This window comes from Oncorhynchus masou, chromosome 1, assembly GCF_036934945.1.
Source record: "Oncorhynchus masou masou isolate Uvic2021 chromosome 1, UVic_Omas_1.1, whole genome shotgun sequence".
NCBI lineage: Eukaryota > Metazoa > Chordata > Actinopteri > Salmoniformes > Salmonidae > Oncorhynchus > Oncorhynchus masou.
The window spans coordinates 56,212,930-56,229,699 of record NC_088212.1 but is presented as its reverse complement, the minus strand read 5'-3'; the positions used below and the strand labels follow the sequence as shown (position 1 = coordinate 56,229,699).

At 46.5% G+C, this 16,770-nt stretch overlaps 1 protein-coding gene across 4 annotated transcripts in view; it reads left to right on the top strand.

Annotated features, from left to right (window-relative positions):
• LOC135546497 (neuron navigator 2-like) overlaps positions 1–16,770 on the top strand; it is a 132,477-nt gene that overhangs the window by 93,073 nt on the left and 22,634 nt on the right. For 3 of the 4 annotated variants that reach the window (XM_064974981.1, XM_064974971.1, XM_064974990.1), the window contains 12 exons: positions 509–638; positions 1,433–1,745; positions 2,040–2,754; positions 4,684–4,885; positions 5,203–5,492; positions 6,036–6,101; positions 10,223–10,276; positions 10,721–10,884; positions 11,003–11,185; positions 13,472–13,524; positions 16,129–16,152; positions 16,578–16,652. In XM_064974981.1, coding sequence (XP_064831053.1) covers positions 509–638; positions 1,433–1,745; positions 2,040–2,754; positions 4,684–4,885; positions 5,203–5,492; positions 6,036–6,101; positions 10,223–10,276; positions 10,721–10,884; positions 11,003–11,185; positions 13,472–13,524; positions 16,129–16,152; positions 16,578–16,652 — 2,269 coding nt within the window. The remainder of the gene's footprint in view (positions 1–508; positions 639–1,432; positions 1,746–2,039; positions 2,755–4,683; positions 4,886–5,202; positions 5,493–6,035; positions 6,102–10,222; positions 10,277–10,720; positions 10,885–11,002; positions 11,186–13,471; positions 13,525–16,128; positions 16,153–16,577; positions 16,653–16,770) is intronic. The other variant, XM_064974998.1, reaches the window with a different exon arrangement.

The window sequence follows — 16,770 nt, the reverse complement described above, 5'->3', positions numbered from 1 at the left end:
TCCTGTAGGTTTTCGCTCCAACCCGATTCGGGCTTATCAACCAGATAATTATTAGAATCAGGTGCGCTAGATTAGGGTTGGAGGGAAAACCCTACAGGACTGTAGCTCTCCAGGAAGAGGGTTGGAGAGCCCTGGTCTGGCGTATGTGTTGCTCCGTAGAGGTATGGTATTGCAATGTGTAATATTCACAATATTCAGCCGATTCCACGCCTGGAAACAAATTAAAGGCTCTAAAGTAGAGAATGCAACGCTGATTTAATGGAGAGTCCGCTTAGGTTGCGTCCATTCAGCCACACACTGAGCCCTTGTTCAACTCTGTTTACAAACAAGCTATCTGTTTAAAGGCACATTTTGTACAATTTTTTTTTTTTTTTTTTTTTTTTTTACTAATCCCTTCTGGGTATGTCCTTGCCTCTCTTCTCTTTGCTGTGGTTCGCATCGCACCTCTCCTCTCTTTATCCTGGTTGAAATCATAAATAAATCATTCTTTTTTCTTCTTTCTCTCCAGTTGGGATGACAGCAGCTCAGTGAGCAGTGGCATCAGTGACACCATCGACACAGATGACATCAACACCAGCTCCTCCATCAGCTCCTACGCCAACACACCGGCCGCACAGCGCAAGGCCCTCAACGGACAGGTCAGTGTGGAGGCTAGACGCGCGCACACACACACACACACACACACACACACACATACAGCGCCAGGCTCTGAATGGACACACAAATAGACTCTCGGGTGCAGTACAGTCTCACACTCCCGCCTCCCGCCCTCTTTCTCCTCTCCCTCTCCCTCTTCTCTCCCCCTTAGCTCGGAGTCAATGATGTATTCCCTTCACAGTTTGGAAGGGAATATGAGCCTGTGGTATTGCTCTGGGTGGCAGACCTGTGAACCGACTAGACTAATGTTCATGTTCATGTCATTAAATGCCAATTTGTAAGAAGCAACAGAGAAACTGTCTGAGAAGTGACTCTACTCTCAGCTGGTTTTGGGTGGCTTTGGGAAGGGGCGGGATGTCTGGATAACGCACAACCAATATAACGCAATAACACTTGTTTATTTAAAGTGGTTATTTTATGTAGGATACACAAAGGCTGTCCAAAGGCCACATTCTCCCAGTGGTAGTTGACCTTTGACCCAGCCCTCGATGAATATAGTCTCTTTCCATAGAAACGGTCTCCACATTGGATCCCTAAAGTGCTGAGGTTATTGCATGCTGGGTAGGGCTCCACTTATGGTAGGCCCCAAAGAGCTTTCTGGTTTTTGTCCACAATCAGGATGCTCTCGTGCCACGATCATCACGGCCCGATAGGCACTTCCGGAAGTTACTAACTTCAACCCGATTTAGCCATTCATTTTATCCCCATATATTCCCCATGCCATCGCACCCTAAAATAGATCGTGACTCTTCTCTCATCCTCTGTGTGTCCCCAGCCCGTGACGGACGCCGAGAAGCACTCGGCCTCTACCAACCCGAGCCCCGCCTGGTCAGGTGACGAGGTCAGGAGGTTAGACGGGTTGTCGGACAGCGGGGTCAGCAGGATGGACCAGGGCTCCAAGTGGACCCGCCGGAATCCCTCTGACTTGTCTGACGAGTCGGACAAGGTGACCTCGCAAAGGAAGACTCCCTCTATGACACACACAGGGTCCTGGAGGAAGGGCATGAGTGCTCAGGTGGGGGTGACTAACCCCAGGACTAAAGCTACTTGTATGTCAGGGTCCACTGCGATAAAAACGCACAGCACAGGTAAGGGTTTTTTCTCTCCTGGCAGTGTTTCTGTGTGGGTTCAGGTTTCTTCGTCTTTGGCAATGCAACTCCTTATGTCCGTCCGTCCGGTGTGTGTGTGTGTGTGTGTGTGTGTGTGTGTGTGTGTGTGTGTGTGTGTGTGTGTGTGTGTGTGTGTGTGTGTGTGTGTGTGTTTCTACGTGTCATTTTCTCTCGGGTGGTCTGAATCTTGAGTACATTAACCCTTTGAGACTCCACAACTATGACAAACTCTCCTCTGACTTTAACCCCTGCTGTATGTCCCTTCCTGTGCAGGTAAAACAGACGACGTCAAGGTGTCCGAGAAGGGCCGCCTCTCCCCTCGCTCCGACGGCCTCCACAGCTCTCCCTCCGACGCCGGACGCAGCAGTGACGACGAGGCCAAGAAGCACGCCCCCTCCACCGCTGCATCTGCCCGCGCGTCACACCCGCACTCCCTGTCCGAACCCCACTCCCAGTCACACACACTCACCTCCCGCACCCCCACCAGCACATTTGGCTTCAAGAAGCAGAGTTCCGGGATGGTTACTATGGTTACCGCCAGTGGCGCCACCATCACGAGCGGGTCAGCGACTCTTGGCAAGATGCCCAAGTCAGGGACGAGGTCCCTAGCCGGTGGGGTAAAGGTCGGTGGTCAAGATGTGGCGTCCGGTCTAGGTCACCATGACGACGGGTACCTTTCGGTGAGCGCCCGCTCCACACTGCAGTACCGGAGCCTTCCAAGACCCAGCCGGTCCGGCGCCGCCGCGCGTAACGGAAACCGGTCGTCGACCAGCAGCATCGAGGCGACCGTGCTTTCCGTTACCACTCACAGTAAAAGCAGAGACGTGGGAAACACTGGGAAAATGAATGGAAGTGGGACTGGGGTCTCGCTAGCCAATCAGACGGACCGAGAGAAGGGCGTGTCAGAGGGCGTGGACAACCTGAGGGGAGGGGCTTCCAACATACCTCTCACAGGGAGGCAGCAGGTTGCCTCACCCACACTGCGCAGGTGAACCGGCTCACACACTCACGCTCAGATGCAGAGATATTATGTCACTCACACTTAAGTGTGGTCATTAATGACACCCATTTACGGCACAGTGTCTGAAACCTGTTCCTAGTGCGACGCAACAAACACGCACACACACCCACATTCACATCCAAACACAAAGGTCATGTCTGTCCACTGTAGGAAAACTAACCCTTCAGCATTTCTGTTCAGCTGCCAGGTCTGAGCCCACACTTTTCATAGTGCCAAGTCTTTATATATGCACAGTAACACAGGCAGAGTCTTACCTCAGCACTGCTGGGCTGGCTCATTCATCTCTATGGGTAATATGGCTTTGAAGATCCTGCTCTATATTACCACCCTGCCTACCGTCTTAACAGTCAACACACTCTGGGCTATGTCCCAAATGGGCCCCTGTAACAAATGTAGTGCACTAAATAAGGATCAGGGTGCCGTTTGGGACGTGGTCCCTGTCTTTTGGCTTAACGTCATGGGGTATGCTAATGTCATTTTTCTAAAGTTACTTTGATATAATCCCCCAAGCACTTACTCTATAGTGTGCAATAGGGGTGCTTACTAGAAATGACTTTAAAACAGAAATGTGTCTACTATTCTCTGCATGTTTTGTATCTCTCTCTCTCTCTCTCTGCGTCTGTCTACCTACATATTTTACATTTACATTTAGCAGACGTTCTTATCCAGAGCAACTTATAGTTCATCTTAAAATAGCTAGGTGGGAGAACCACATAAACTACATGACCATTGAACATCTCATTCCATAATCGTGGGCATTAATATGGAGTTTGGTCCCCACTTTGCTGCCATAACAGCCTCCGCTCTCCACCAGATGTTGGAACATTGCTGTGAGGACGCTTCCATTCAGCCACGAGCATTAGTGACGTCGGACACAGATGTTGGGCAATTAGGCCTTGCTCGCGCTCCAATTCATCCCAAAGGTGTTTGATGGGGTTGAGATCAAGTTCTTCCACACCGATCTCGACAAACCATTTCTGAATGGACCTTGCGTTGTGCATGGGGGCAATGCATAGTGCCAACCGTAAAGTTTGGTGGAGGAGAAATAATGGTCTGGGGCTGTTTTTCATGGTTCGGGTTAGGCCCCTTAGTTCCAGTGAAGGGAAATCTTAACGCTACAGCCTACAATGACATTCTAGACAGTTCTGTGATTTCAACTTTTTTGCAACAGTTTGGGGAAGGTCCTTTCCTGTTTCAGCAAGACAATGCCCCCAATGGCTGCGAGCGTTACACCACTCCAGCAGACGCTCGGCATTGCACATGGTGATCTTAGGCTTGTGTGCTGCTGCTCGGGCCACGGAAACCCATTTCATGCAGCTCCCGACAAACGGTTATTGTGGTGAAGTTACTTCCAGAGGCAGTTTGGAGCTCGGCAGTGAGTGTTACTTGCTTCAGCACTCGGCGGTCCTGTTCTGTGAGCATGTGTGGCCTACCACTTCGCGGCTGAGCCGTTGTTGCTCTTAGATGTTTCCACTTCACAATAACAGCACTTACCGTTGATCGGGGCGGCTCTAGCAGGGCAGAAATTTGACTAACTGACCTGTTGGAAAGGTGGCATCCGATGACGGTGCCACGTTGAAAGTCGCTGAGCTCTTCAGTACAGGCCATTTTACTGACAATGTTTGTCTATGGAGATCGCATGGCGGTGTGCTCGATTTTATACACCTGTCAGCCACGGGTGTGGCTGAAATAGCCGAATCCACGTATTTACCTTAACAAAGTAGCTATCAGCAAAGTCAGAGCTAGTAAGAGGGAAGAGTAAAGCGCAAGTGTTAGTTCACAAAGGGCTTTTGGTGGGATTATTTAAGATACTCTTTGAAGAGGTAGGGTAAATATATATATATTTGAATCCTTTTCAACTTTCTCCTTCTCTTCTCCCTCTCTATCTCTCTTCAGGTTGTTTGGTGGTAAGCCCAGTAAGCAGGCTCCGGTCACCACAGCAGAGAACATGAAGAACTCAACGGTGATCTCCAACCCTCACGCTACCCACGCTGCCCTGGACTCCCCTGGAGGTGTTGGGGTGGAGAGCGAGGGCAGCAGCCCCCTGTACGGAGGACGAAACCTGAGCACGGGCCATAGCACGCTGGGTAGCGAACAGGTGAGATAGGGAGATGAGCCTAATCATATGAAATGATCTGGTAATATCTTTGCAGCCTCTTGATAAGCATCATGGTCCAGAGTTTATACTTGCACAAACAAGAAAATAGCTAACCTTATCTACCAGCGCCCGATCACGATAGGTAGCCCTGTGGTAAGGTAGTTGGCTATGATAGCTAGCGACAGCAGATCGTAATATGAAGAACACTGCAAGAATGCAGCAGACATATGATTTGACCTTGGCGAGTGGAAGCATAATCACGAAGCATAACATGGAAAATCACTTGATAAATCCACAATTCCTCCCGTGTCCCCCAGAGTGCGTCCAGCCCCGGCTCTGTCTACTCCTCCACGGGGCCCTCCAACAGCCTGACATGGGGCACCACCACGAGCACTGGCTCCTCTGCCCAGAGCAGGGAGGGTACCCTGGGCGGGCATGGTGGCGGGGCGGGAAGCCTGGGCTACCCCTCGGTCAGCAGCATGCACACCAGCAGCGAGTCCATCGACATGAGCGTGAGCAGCGCTGGGCACGGAGGAAGGGACAGCAGGGAGGACACCCTCTCGGCTCTGGGCAGGACCAGCAGCATCAAGACGGGCATGTCTGAGAGGTGAGGACGGAAGGGTGGAAGGAAGGAGGGATGGGAGGGAGGGTTTGAGTGGTAAGAGTGGGATGTTGGGGGAATCTTCTCTGATCTTGGTCGCTACGTCTTTATATTGGACAGAAAAACAAGTAACCTGTCTGATTTTGCCATTGCATGCACGGTCATATTGTGTTTGTTCAATGTGTCATTATGCAACGTTCCTGCATACATGAATGTGTATACGACCAGAATGTGTCAGCCATATTATCACCAGAGATAAAATCCAAGCATCTCCATGGGAAGCATTGTCTAAGGTATGCCTTAATGCTATGTCATTAATGCTATGTCATTACAGATCTATTCTGGTGCTACCTTCTCTGACACATCTCATTATCTTTCCTTACTAGACTAGTAGATGAGATTCATTGGTGAGCTGCAGGTGGTGATTTTGCTTGTGGCAACGGTTGGACTCAAATGTGTCTCTCTCCTTCAGAGGATTCTTCTCCCTCTCTTTTCTTTCTAAAGTTCTTTCTCTCTTTGTCTGTTGTGCCCCCCCCCTTTTCCCATCAGCCCCCTGTCCTCCCCCTCCGCTAGCCCTAAATTCAACCGAAATACCTTACCTCGGAAACAGGAAAGGTAAAAGTGCTTGTGTGTGGGGCTCCTTCTTAGTGGCGGTGTGCGTGAGTGTGTGTGTGTGTGTGTGTGTGTGTGTGTGTGTGTGTGTGTGTGTGTGTGTGTGCTGTGTTGATGCAGGCTTTTGTTCCCCCTACAGCGCTTTCTCCCAGTTCCCCATCGCTGTTTATATGCTGCCATCTTGTGGCTTGATATTTTAAAACACCTGTCACTGCTATGACATGATACTATGCTAAGATGTGTTGCCACAAACTTATATTTTTCTGAAAAGCGATGGCATATACAGTACCAGTCAAAAGTTTGGACACGTCTACTCATTCCAGGGTTTTTCTCCTTTCTTTAAAAAAACAACTATTTTCTCCATTGTATAAAATTAATTCAAATAACAAATAATTAAAGAGCAGCAGTGAAATAACAATAGCGAGGCTATATACAGGGGGTTCCGGTACAGAGTCAATGTGCGGAGGCACCAGTTGGTCGAGGTAATTGAGGTAATATGTACATGTAGGTAGAGTTATTAAAGTGACTGCATAGATAATAACAGAGAGTAGCTGCAGCGTGGGGGGGGGGCAGCAGTGCAAATCGTCTGGGTAGCCATTTGATTAGATGCTGTCATGACTGGCCTGTTCGTGTCAGGTTACCGTGGATCACAGATACAGTTAGACATCTCTCCGTCCTGCAGAGGGGGAGAGGTACAGAGGGATTGATGGGGAGGGGACACAAGCAGGGCACAAGCAGACCAACACCTTTCTGGTCTCTAATGTGAGAGACTGGAATGTCTTTCTGTTACATTATGGAGAATCTGCCTCAGAACTGTAACATGCAATAAATGGACTTAGGGACATCATATTTCATCAGCCAAAATGGTGGTAACCATGATAGATGGAATATGAAAATGAATGTTGATTTTGCGATGTCATTCAAAGTTAAATGACGACTTAATAACGGAAACATTGTAACTTGAAGAGTTTTCATAATATGTACAGTTGAAGTCGGAAGTTTACATCCACTTAGGTTGGAGTCATTAAAACTCGTTTTTCAACCACTCCACAAATGTCTTGTTTACAAACTATAGTTTTGGCAAGTCGGTTAGGACATCTACTTTGTGCATGACACAAGTAATCTTTCCAACAATTGTTTACAGACAGATTATTTCACTTATAATTCACTGTATCACAATTCCAGTGAATCAGAAGTTTATATACACTTAGTTGACTGTGCCTTTAAACAATTTGGAAATGTCCAGAAAATTATGTCAGGGCTTTCGAAGCTTACATTTACATTTACATTTAAGTCATTTAGCAGACGCTCTTATCCAGAGCGACTTACAAATTGGTGAATTCACCTTCTGACATCCAGTGGAACAGCCACTTTACAATAGTGCATCTAAATCATTAAGGGGGGGGTGAGAAGGATTACTTATCCTATCCTAGGTATTCCTTGAAGAGGTGGGGTTTCAGGTGTCTCCGGAAGGTGGTGATTGACTCCGCTGTCCTGGCGTCGTGAGGGAGTTTGTTCCACCATTGGGGGGCCAGAGCAGCGAACAGTTTTGACTGGGCTGAGCGGGAACTGTACTTCCTCAATGGTAGGGAGGCGAGCAGGCCAGAGGTGGATGAACGCAGTGCCCTTGCTTGGGTGTAGGGCCTGATCAGAGCCTGGCTTCTGCTAATTGACAACTTTTGAGTCAATTGGAGGTGTACCTGTGGATGTATTTCAAGGCCTACCTTTAAACTCAGTGCCTCTTTGCTTGACATCATGGGAATATCAAAAGAAATCAGCCTAGACCTTGTAGACCTCCACAAGTCTGGTTCATCTTGGGAGCAATTTCCAAATGCCTGAAGGTACCACGTTCATCTGTACAAAAAATAGTACGCAAGTATAAACACCATGGGATCACGCAGCCGTCATACCGCTCAGGAAGGAGACACGTTCTGTCTCCTAGAGATGAACGTACTTTGATGAGAAAAGTGCAAATCAATCCCAGAACAACAGCAAAGGACCTTGTGAAGATGCTGAGGAAACCGGTATAAAACGTATCTATATCCACAGTAAAACAAGTCCTATATCAACATAACCTGAAAGGCCGCTCAGCAAGGAAGAAGCCACTGCTCCAAAACCGCCACAAAAAAGTCAGACTACGGTTTGCAACTGCACATGGAGACAAAGATCTTACTTTTTGGAGAAATGTCCTCTGGTCTGATGAAACAAAAATCTAACTTTTTGGCCATAATGACCATTATGTTTTGAGGAAAAAGGGGGAGGCTTGCAAGCCGAAGAACACCATCCCAACTGTGAAGCACGGGGGTGGCAGCATCATGATGTGGGGGTTCTTTGCTGCAGGAGGGACTGGTGTACTTCACAAAATAGATGGCATCATGAAGAAGCAAAATTATGTGGATATATTGAAGCAACATCTCAAGACATCAGTCAGGAAGTTAAAGCTTGGTCGCAAATGCGTCTTCCAAATGAACAATGACCCCAAGCATACTTCTAAAGTTGTGGCAAAATGGCTTAAGGACAACAAATTCAAGGTATTGGAGTGGCCATCACAAAGCCTTGACCTCAAACCTATAGAAAACTTGTGGGCAGAACTGAAAAAGCGTATGCAGCAAGGAGGCCTACAAACCTGACTCATGTACACCAGCTCTGTCAGGAGGAATGGGACAAAATGTACCCAACTTATTGTGGGAAGCTTGTGGAAGGCTACCCGAAACGTTTGACCCAAGTTAAACAATTTAAAGGCAATGCTACCAAACATGAATTGTGTATGTAAACTTCTGACCCACTGGGAATGTGATGAAAGAAATAAAAGCTGAAATAAATCCTTCTCTCTACTAGTATTCTGACATTTCACATTCTTAAAGTAAAGTGGTCATCCTAACTGACCTTAAGACAGGGAATGTTTACTAAGATTAAATGTCAGGAATTGTGATAAACTTGGTTTAAATGTATTTGCCTAAGGTGTATGTAAACTTACAACTTCCAATTTTATATACTGTATTTTATGCCATCTATTGCATCTTGCCTATGCCACTCTGTCATTGCTCATCCATATATTTATATGTGTATATTCTTATTCCATTCTTTTACTTAGATTTATGTGTATTAGGTAGTTGGAATTGTTAGATATTGCTGCACCGTCGAAACTAGAAGTGTTAGCATTTCGCTACACTCTCAATAACATCTGCTAACCATGTTTATGTGACCAATAAATTTTTTTGATCTGATAAGAAGAAGAGATTTGCTTGGGCCAAGAAACACGAGCAATTGGTCTGCGGAGTCCAAATTTGAGATTTTTCTTTCCAACCACCATGTCTTTGTGAGACGCAGAGTGGGTGAACGGATGATCTCCGCATGTTTGGTTCCCACCGTGAAGCATGGAGGAGGAGGCGTGATGGTGTGGGGGTGCTCTGCTAGTGACACTGTCAGTGATTTATTTAGAATTTAAGGCACTCTTAACCAGCATGGCTAGCACAGTATTCTGCAGTGATACGCCATCCCAGCTGGTTTGCACTTAGTGGGACTATCTGTTTTTCAACAGGACAATGACCCAACACACCTTCAGGCTGTGTAAGGGCTATTTGAACAAGGATAGTGATGGAGTGCTGCATCAGATGACCTGGCCCCCACAATGACCTGACCTCAACCCAATTGAGATGGTTTGGGATGAGTTGGACCGCAGAATGAAGGAAAAGCAGCCAACAAGTGCTCAGCATGTGTGGGAACTCCTTCAAGACTGTTGGAAAAGCATTCCAGGTGAAGCTGGATGAGAGAATGCCAAGAGTGTGCAAAGCTGTCATCAAGGCAAAGGGTAGCTACTTTGAAGAATCTAAAATCAAAAATATATTTTGATCAGTTTAACACTTTTTTTTGGGGGGGGGGTTACAACATGATTCCATATGTGTTATTTTATAGTTTTGCTGTCTTCACTATTATTCTGCAATGTAGAAAATAGTACAAATAAAGACAAACCCTTGAGTGAGTAGGTGTGTCCAAACATTTGACCAGTACTGTATATATTTTTTACAATTGCAATAGCTAGATTGCTCACTATCCAGATTCCTCCTTTCCTCTCCTCCTTTCTTCCCCTCTCCCTGAAGTGTTTTTCTCTGCCGATCTCACAGGGGTCCACACAGTGATAGAAACACTCTGCCCAAGAAGGGACTCAGGTACCTACTGTAAGATCACTCAGGCACTGTCTGCCAAGCTTAGCACCGTCCCTATCGCTTTCCCTCTCTCTGTCCCTTTCTCACAGCTTCAACTCATGCAATGCTGGTGATTGTGGTTATTCTTTATTTTTGCACTTGGCACAAATTTTGTGTTGCGCATCAGCGCCACGGCACGTCACGCAACGTCACCTGTCTCTACCGTTTTTGGATTTCTGTTGACTGTCCGCTTGATTTGTGTGTTGCTCTCGGGTTGAGGAAAAGTGCTTGTGCGTTATGTGAAATTTACTCGGGACATATTCATCAGGTGCTCTTGGTAAAAATACAATCACCATATGACGAATCAAGTTCTGCCTGGTAAAGATTAAAACAGACGGTAGAAACCGCACCAGTTTTGCAACCTACTCACGTAACCTTTACCCGGCAACTTATGAACCTCTGTGTTTGGCACTGCAGGTATGCCCCATCACCCCAGCTGCGAGGTCATGAGGAGGCGGCGCGTGATTGGCTGCGCTTCCATTCGCAGGGCGGGCTGCAGGACTCAACCAGTAACTCTCCCTTCTCACCTGGATCCAGCCTCACCTCACCCTCCGGGACACGCTTCAACTTTGGACAGCTCGGTATGACCTATAAATACATACAAGCCACTGTTCGTGTGTGTTTCTGTGTGTGTGTGTGTGTGTGTGTGTGTGTGTGTGTGTGTGTGTAAACTCACCTGTATAGTGGTGTCCCTTGCAGCAGGTAGCCCCACCACAGCTGCTCAGATAAACCTGGCCAGCCTCCGGAACAACAGTCTGACCAATCAGGACACCACCTTTGACCCCTGTGGTGACACCCGCCTGAGGAACTCCTGCGTGTCATTGGACGAGAAGACTCGCACCATGAGCCGCTCTGGTTCCTTCAGAGAGGGCTTTGAGGAGGGTGAGTAAAGAGAGAAGAGGGAGGGAGGGAAGCGACAAGACAGAGAGATGATTACTCATCATAAAATCTCAAATCCTTAGATGGACATGGCTCTCCTTTGTCCTTCCCAGGTGGTGGTGTCAACCACGGTGAGTGTGGACGGTAGCTACAGGGTTGGAGAGCCCTGGTCTAAAGAAATTATGTCAGATGAGATTTTACGGCTCTCTCTCTCCCACCTGAAAGCATCTCATGTATCGTGGGTTCCCTGTATTCTTTTGGCAGTTCTGGTTGCGCCTCAGGAAGAACTTGAGGAAGAACCTGGAGGGAGAGGAGACAAGAAAACAGCCTAAGACTCATGCATCAGTGCTTTTGGCTCCTGACTGAATAGAGCTGCGTTGAATTAAGCAATGAGAGCAGCAACTCACCCACGTGTGTGTGTGTGTGTGTGTGTGTGTGTGTGTGTGTGTGTGTGTGTGTGTGTGTGTGTCTGACACAAATACTTTGGTGCATGGGTCTCTATTGTGCACTTTTATAGTCTACAATCTCCACTATACTGGACCAGGGGGTAGAGGGATAGAGAGAGAATAAGAAGCAGTGAACCAAGTGACACCAAAACCAGGTTTGTAAATGCCCTCTGGATAAAGTGTACATGGCCTCATTAAGAATCCAGTCGATCCTCACACGCTCCCACCAAATATTATTATACAGGCCCTCCAGTGCCACTGTTTTATCCTCTGTTGTGCCCTTTCTCTTGCTCTCTCTTTTCGCTCCTCTCTTCTCAATTCCCTTCTTCCCTCCGGGGTTTAAAAAAAAATTGAATAATTACAGGAAACATGAGGACGTGCAGGAAACCGTATGTTTGTTGTGTGTGTGTGTGTGTGTGTGTGTGTGTGTGTGTGTGTGTGTGTGTGTCTACCCATGGGATTGGATTACTGTGTGTGTCTATGTGTTCATATTAGTTTATGTGTGTGTTGTGTGTGTGTTCATATGTTCTCCCGGCATAGTTACTTTAGTGTTATCAAATGTGAACTGGGACATAAACAGTATACCTGCACACTTTGTTTAAGTTGCCCTATGTAAGACGACCACTTGACCTAGAACCTAGAAATGTAGTGCCCCCCCACACACACACACATAGGATAAGTCAGTGATTTCTAGGATCGCCAGATTCAAGTAGAACTCTTCTTTGAATGGAACTTTCAGGACAGTTTGCCTACCATTACATAGGCGGGGCACCACCTTACTTCTTTAGACCTTTTGCCCCCCCACCCGGAAAATAATCTAGGGAAAACCCATCTCATGCGTAGACCTACTTCCTGGTCTCTTCTATGACATCATAGCCTAATCCATCTCTATCTGATCATATCCTTCTAGCCTGTAGACAGGAAACCACCGAATTAAATAGAACCCTATTATATGCAGGAAACGCTCTTACGGCATTGTGTCTGGACTTTGATGTTAAGATCAGAGACTGAGTTGTTAACCAATAGGATAATACCACTCCCATCATAACCCTGTACTGTACTGTGTGAAGGCTAGACACGTGCACACACACACACACACACACACACTAACACACACATACACTAACACATACACATACACGTGCACACACACACACACACACACACACACTAACACACACATACACTAACACATACACATACACGTGCACACACACACACACACACACACACACACACACACACACACACACACACACACACACACACTAACACACACATACACTAACACATACACGTGCACACACACACACACACACACACACACACACACACACTAACACACACATACACTAACACATGCACACACACACACACTAACACACACACACACACTAACACACACATACACACTAACACACACATACACACTAACACACACACACGGTATACCGCTGTGTGTGGTAACGTTATCTTTATAGGGCTGTTATTAGGACTTTCACCACCATGGCGGCTGGTCGAGTCAGGACAAGTGAGAGGAGGTGGATAATGGTAGGGTGACTGGTGGATGGAGCGAGGTGGGTGGTGGAAGATGGGATTTGCATCTTAGGGAGATTGTCGGGGCTCAAGCGTATTATGGTGTGCAGTAGTTTTTCTACATGGAGATATCTTTCGTATTTTTCCTTCTTTTGGTCACAAACATGCGGGTAAGTGTGAGTGAGTCTGACGTGTGTGTGTGTGTGTGTGTGTGTGTTTACTACATCACCTGATTGTGTGTGTTTTGTTATGCACTGTACAGTTCTGAGGCCTCATCCCTCTATGTCCTGTGGCTTTGTCTCTGCAGTTCACGGCTCCTCCCTGTCTCTGGTCTCCAGTACCTCCTCTATCTACTCTACGGTGGGTACAAATGGTTTATATATTTTTTATTTGATTCAAGTTTTCATCTATTTAACATAGCTCCTAATGCTCTAATGGTAGAGCCCCCACTGCTCCACCAGTTTACTGCTTTACTGTATATGTAGCTATATGTTTATTCATGTTTATTAGTATGTACTGTATCATGTTTATTCGTGAGTTGTAGTAGTCGATGTTTAATACCACAATAATAACACATATAAAGACCCCACTCCGAAATAACCAGGCCAGGTGGTCTGCTGCATTTATGTTGATGTTGGGAAAGCTCATCTTAAATCAATTGTTGACGGTATAAAGTCACCAGAGTCCTTTATATGAGACAGGATAGAGTTTCTGCTTGTCAGTTAAGTGTTTCTCTTCCTATGGTTAACGTTAGGATTTGGCTGTGGTAAGCTGATCCTAGATCTGTGCTTAGGGGCAGTTTTTATCCTTCATCTGAGACCGAGGGGGTGGCTGCTCTTACTCAGATCCGGGCCAGTCACGCCCACACACAGCCCAGCCAATCAGTAAAGGGTTTTTCTATTAGGGTGGGCCACTCCACCTACCCGTTGACAGGTACACTCCCGAAAGCAGGTGTAGAGGCGGGTCTGTTTGGAGAAAGAGAAAGGAAAAGAGAGCGACTGAGCTCTCAGACAAGGTGGAACTACAGAGCAGGTCTGTGGCAGATAACTCAGGAGAGAGGAGTTACAGAAGCTGTCAAGATGATGGCCACTTTATCCATGACAGGAACGGTCACCGCTTGGGACATACGCACGGTAGGGATGGGATGGAGGAAGAGGAGAGGAGGATTTTCCAGATTCAGACAGATTGGGGATTTGTTAATTTTCCACCTCCATTTTGAGATTATTTTTTGTCGTGAAGATAATGACAATTCAGTGAAAAGGATGATGATTCTATAGCAATTGTAGCTCCGTCATGTGTTTATTGATCGACTGCTATTGACTTGGGGGAACAGCGCAAGAAATATCTTCTCCTGTCAGTTTTGTTTTGTCTGGGATGAATACGAGAGACAGGTCTGTTTGTGTGTCTCAGATTGTTTGGCTATGCCCTCAATAGTATGCGTCAACCTCTAACATTAACCATTAGGACGGAAATGCAAAACTGAACTTAGATCAGTTTCTAGGAGGCAACTGTGAATGACAGCTTTGTTTCTGTGTGTGTAGACACTGTGTTGACAGGTTGTACTTTGTTATACCACCCCCCCCCACCCCACCCCCTCACACTTCTTCAGGTGCACGAGAGTGAAACAAAGCACACACACACACACAGTTTGTTTTTGTGAAATTTCTGGACTTTTTGGGGAGAAACATTTATTTTCAATTTTAAAAAATCATGTTTTCCCTAACTCCTAACCCTAAACCTAACCCGTAATTGAACCTTAACCCCTAACTCCTAACCTTAACCACTAAACCTAACCCGTAAGCCTAAAATAACTTTTTAACAAATTAAGGACATGAAAAATATGTGTTCTTGTTGTCCTGCCTTGTCAGAACATTCTGGCATCTTGATAAAGTAGGAAGACATGTACACACACACACACACACACACACACACACACACACACACACACACACACACACACACACACACACACACACACACACACACACACACACACACACACACACCATTATTAGCTCTAACAAGCAAACCCATTACAGCGCCAGACAGACAGGCGGGACCAGGGGGAAAAAAACATTATTAATTGCAGTTTGTTATGTCACTACTAGTTTTCTTTATTTGGGTTGACATCAGGGCTTGCCTAGCAACCGCCCACACGCTGCACAGCAAATCACAGGTAGACGATACAGAGATGTGTAGGAGTAGAATAGGGTAGAATGGTATTTTGGTTTGAAAAATGTACTGACTGGCTCTCCGTGTTGAGACTTTTACCTGTACATGTAAAGAGGGGGATTGTGTGATATACTGTTTGTGATGGGCTGGTCTGTGTGTACGGGGTTTACGTGCATGTATGCTTGTGCCATTGTGTGTGTGTATACAGTTTACACTGTGTGTGGGTGGGCATGAGGCCAATAATGTCTACTTGTGTGTATGTGGTTTTCCAAGCTCTCCTGTGTTACCATTGTTCAGAGTGGAGTGCAGGGAGACAACACCTCTCAGCAGAGACACACACACACACACACACACATATACACACACACACACACACACACACACACACACACACACACACACACACACACACACACACACACACACACACACACACACACACACACACACACACACACACACACACACACACACACACACACACACACACACACACTCTAGACACCTCCCAGGAGCATAGATCTCTGCTCTCCAGACCTATTACACCAGACATCTCTAATCACCATGTCTCTGTAACTTATAAATCATCAGGGAGTTTGAGCTAGATAAAATATACAGAGCCTGAAGACAGTGTTCTGGAGCCATGCTGGGCTGGTGTAGTCTGCTAGCCCCAGGTGCTGTAGAATTACACCTCCCTCTTCCCTTCCTTTCAGGCCTGGCTGGAATAATGCTGCTTTCCTTTCTGTCAATCGATATAGCTCATCTAATCATTCTCTCATTTTGTTTTCACAGACCGAAGAGAAATCCCAGTCAGAGGTAAGACTTGAACTCTCTTTCACCTTCTTTGTAAAGAAATGCACTCTTTCCCCCTTTCTTCGTTCTCTCTCTCTCTCTCTCTCTCTCTCTCTCTCTCTCTCTCTCTCTCTCTCTCTCTCTCTCTCTCTTCATATGACATGCTGGAACATGGGGGCGTATTCAGCATTGTATCTAGTTACACATGTCTGTGTTGTGGGTGACCATGTGACAACAAGCTCTTGTTCCAGACACCTGTGTGCTCCTTTATGAAGCCATGACACGGTGCTTCCTTTCCCTAACCTCTTTCTATCAGAGGGTAGATTTTTCCCTTGTATTGTCACACCTACAAAACTTTCTCAGCCTGTCAAACCTTCTCAGCCCGTTGTGTGTTTTTTGGTGGTGGTGTGTTTTGGGTGATGTGTTTTGATGTTTGATTTTATTTTTAGATCCGTAAGCTGCGTAGAGATCTGGATGCCTCCCAGGAAAAAGTCTCGGCCCTGACGACACAGCTGAGTGCTAATGTAAGTACAACAGGAGGGAGATCTGGCTCCTCACACAGATGTGGAAACACGCGGCTACACAAACACACAGAAACTAATGTGTAAACACCAAGGCTGTTGCGGTGACTTCCTCACATGG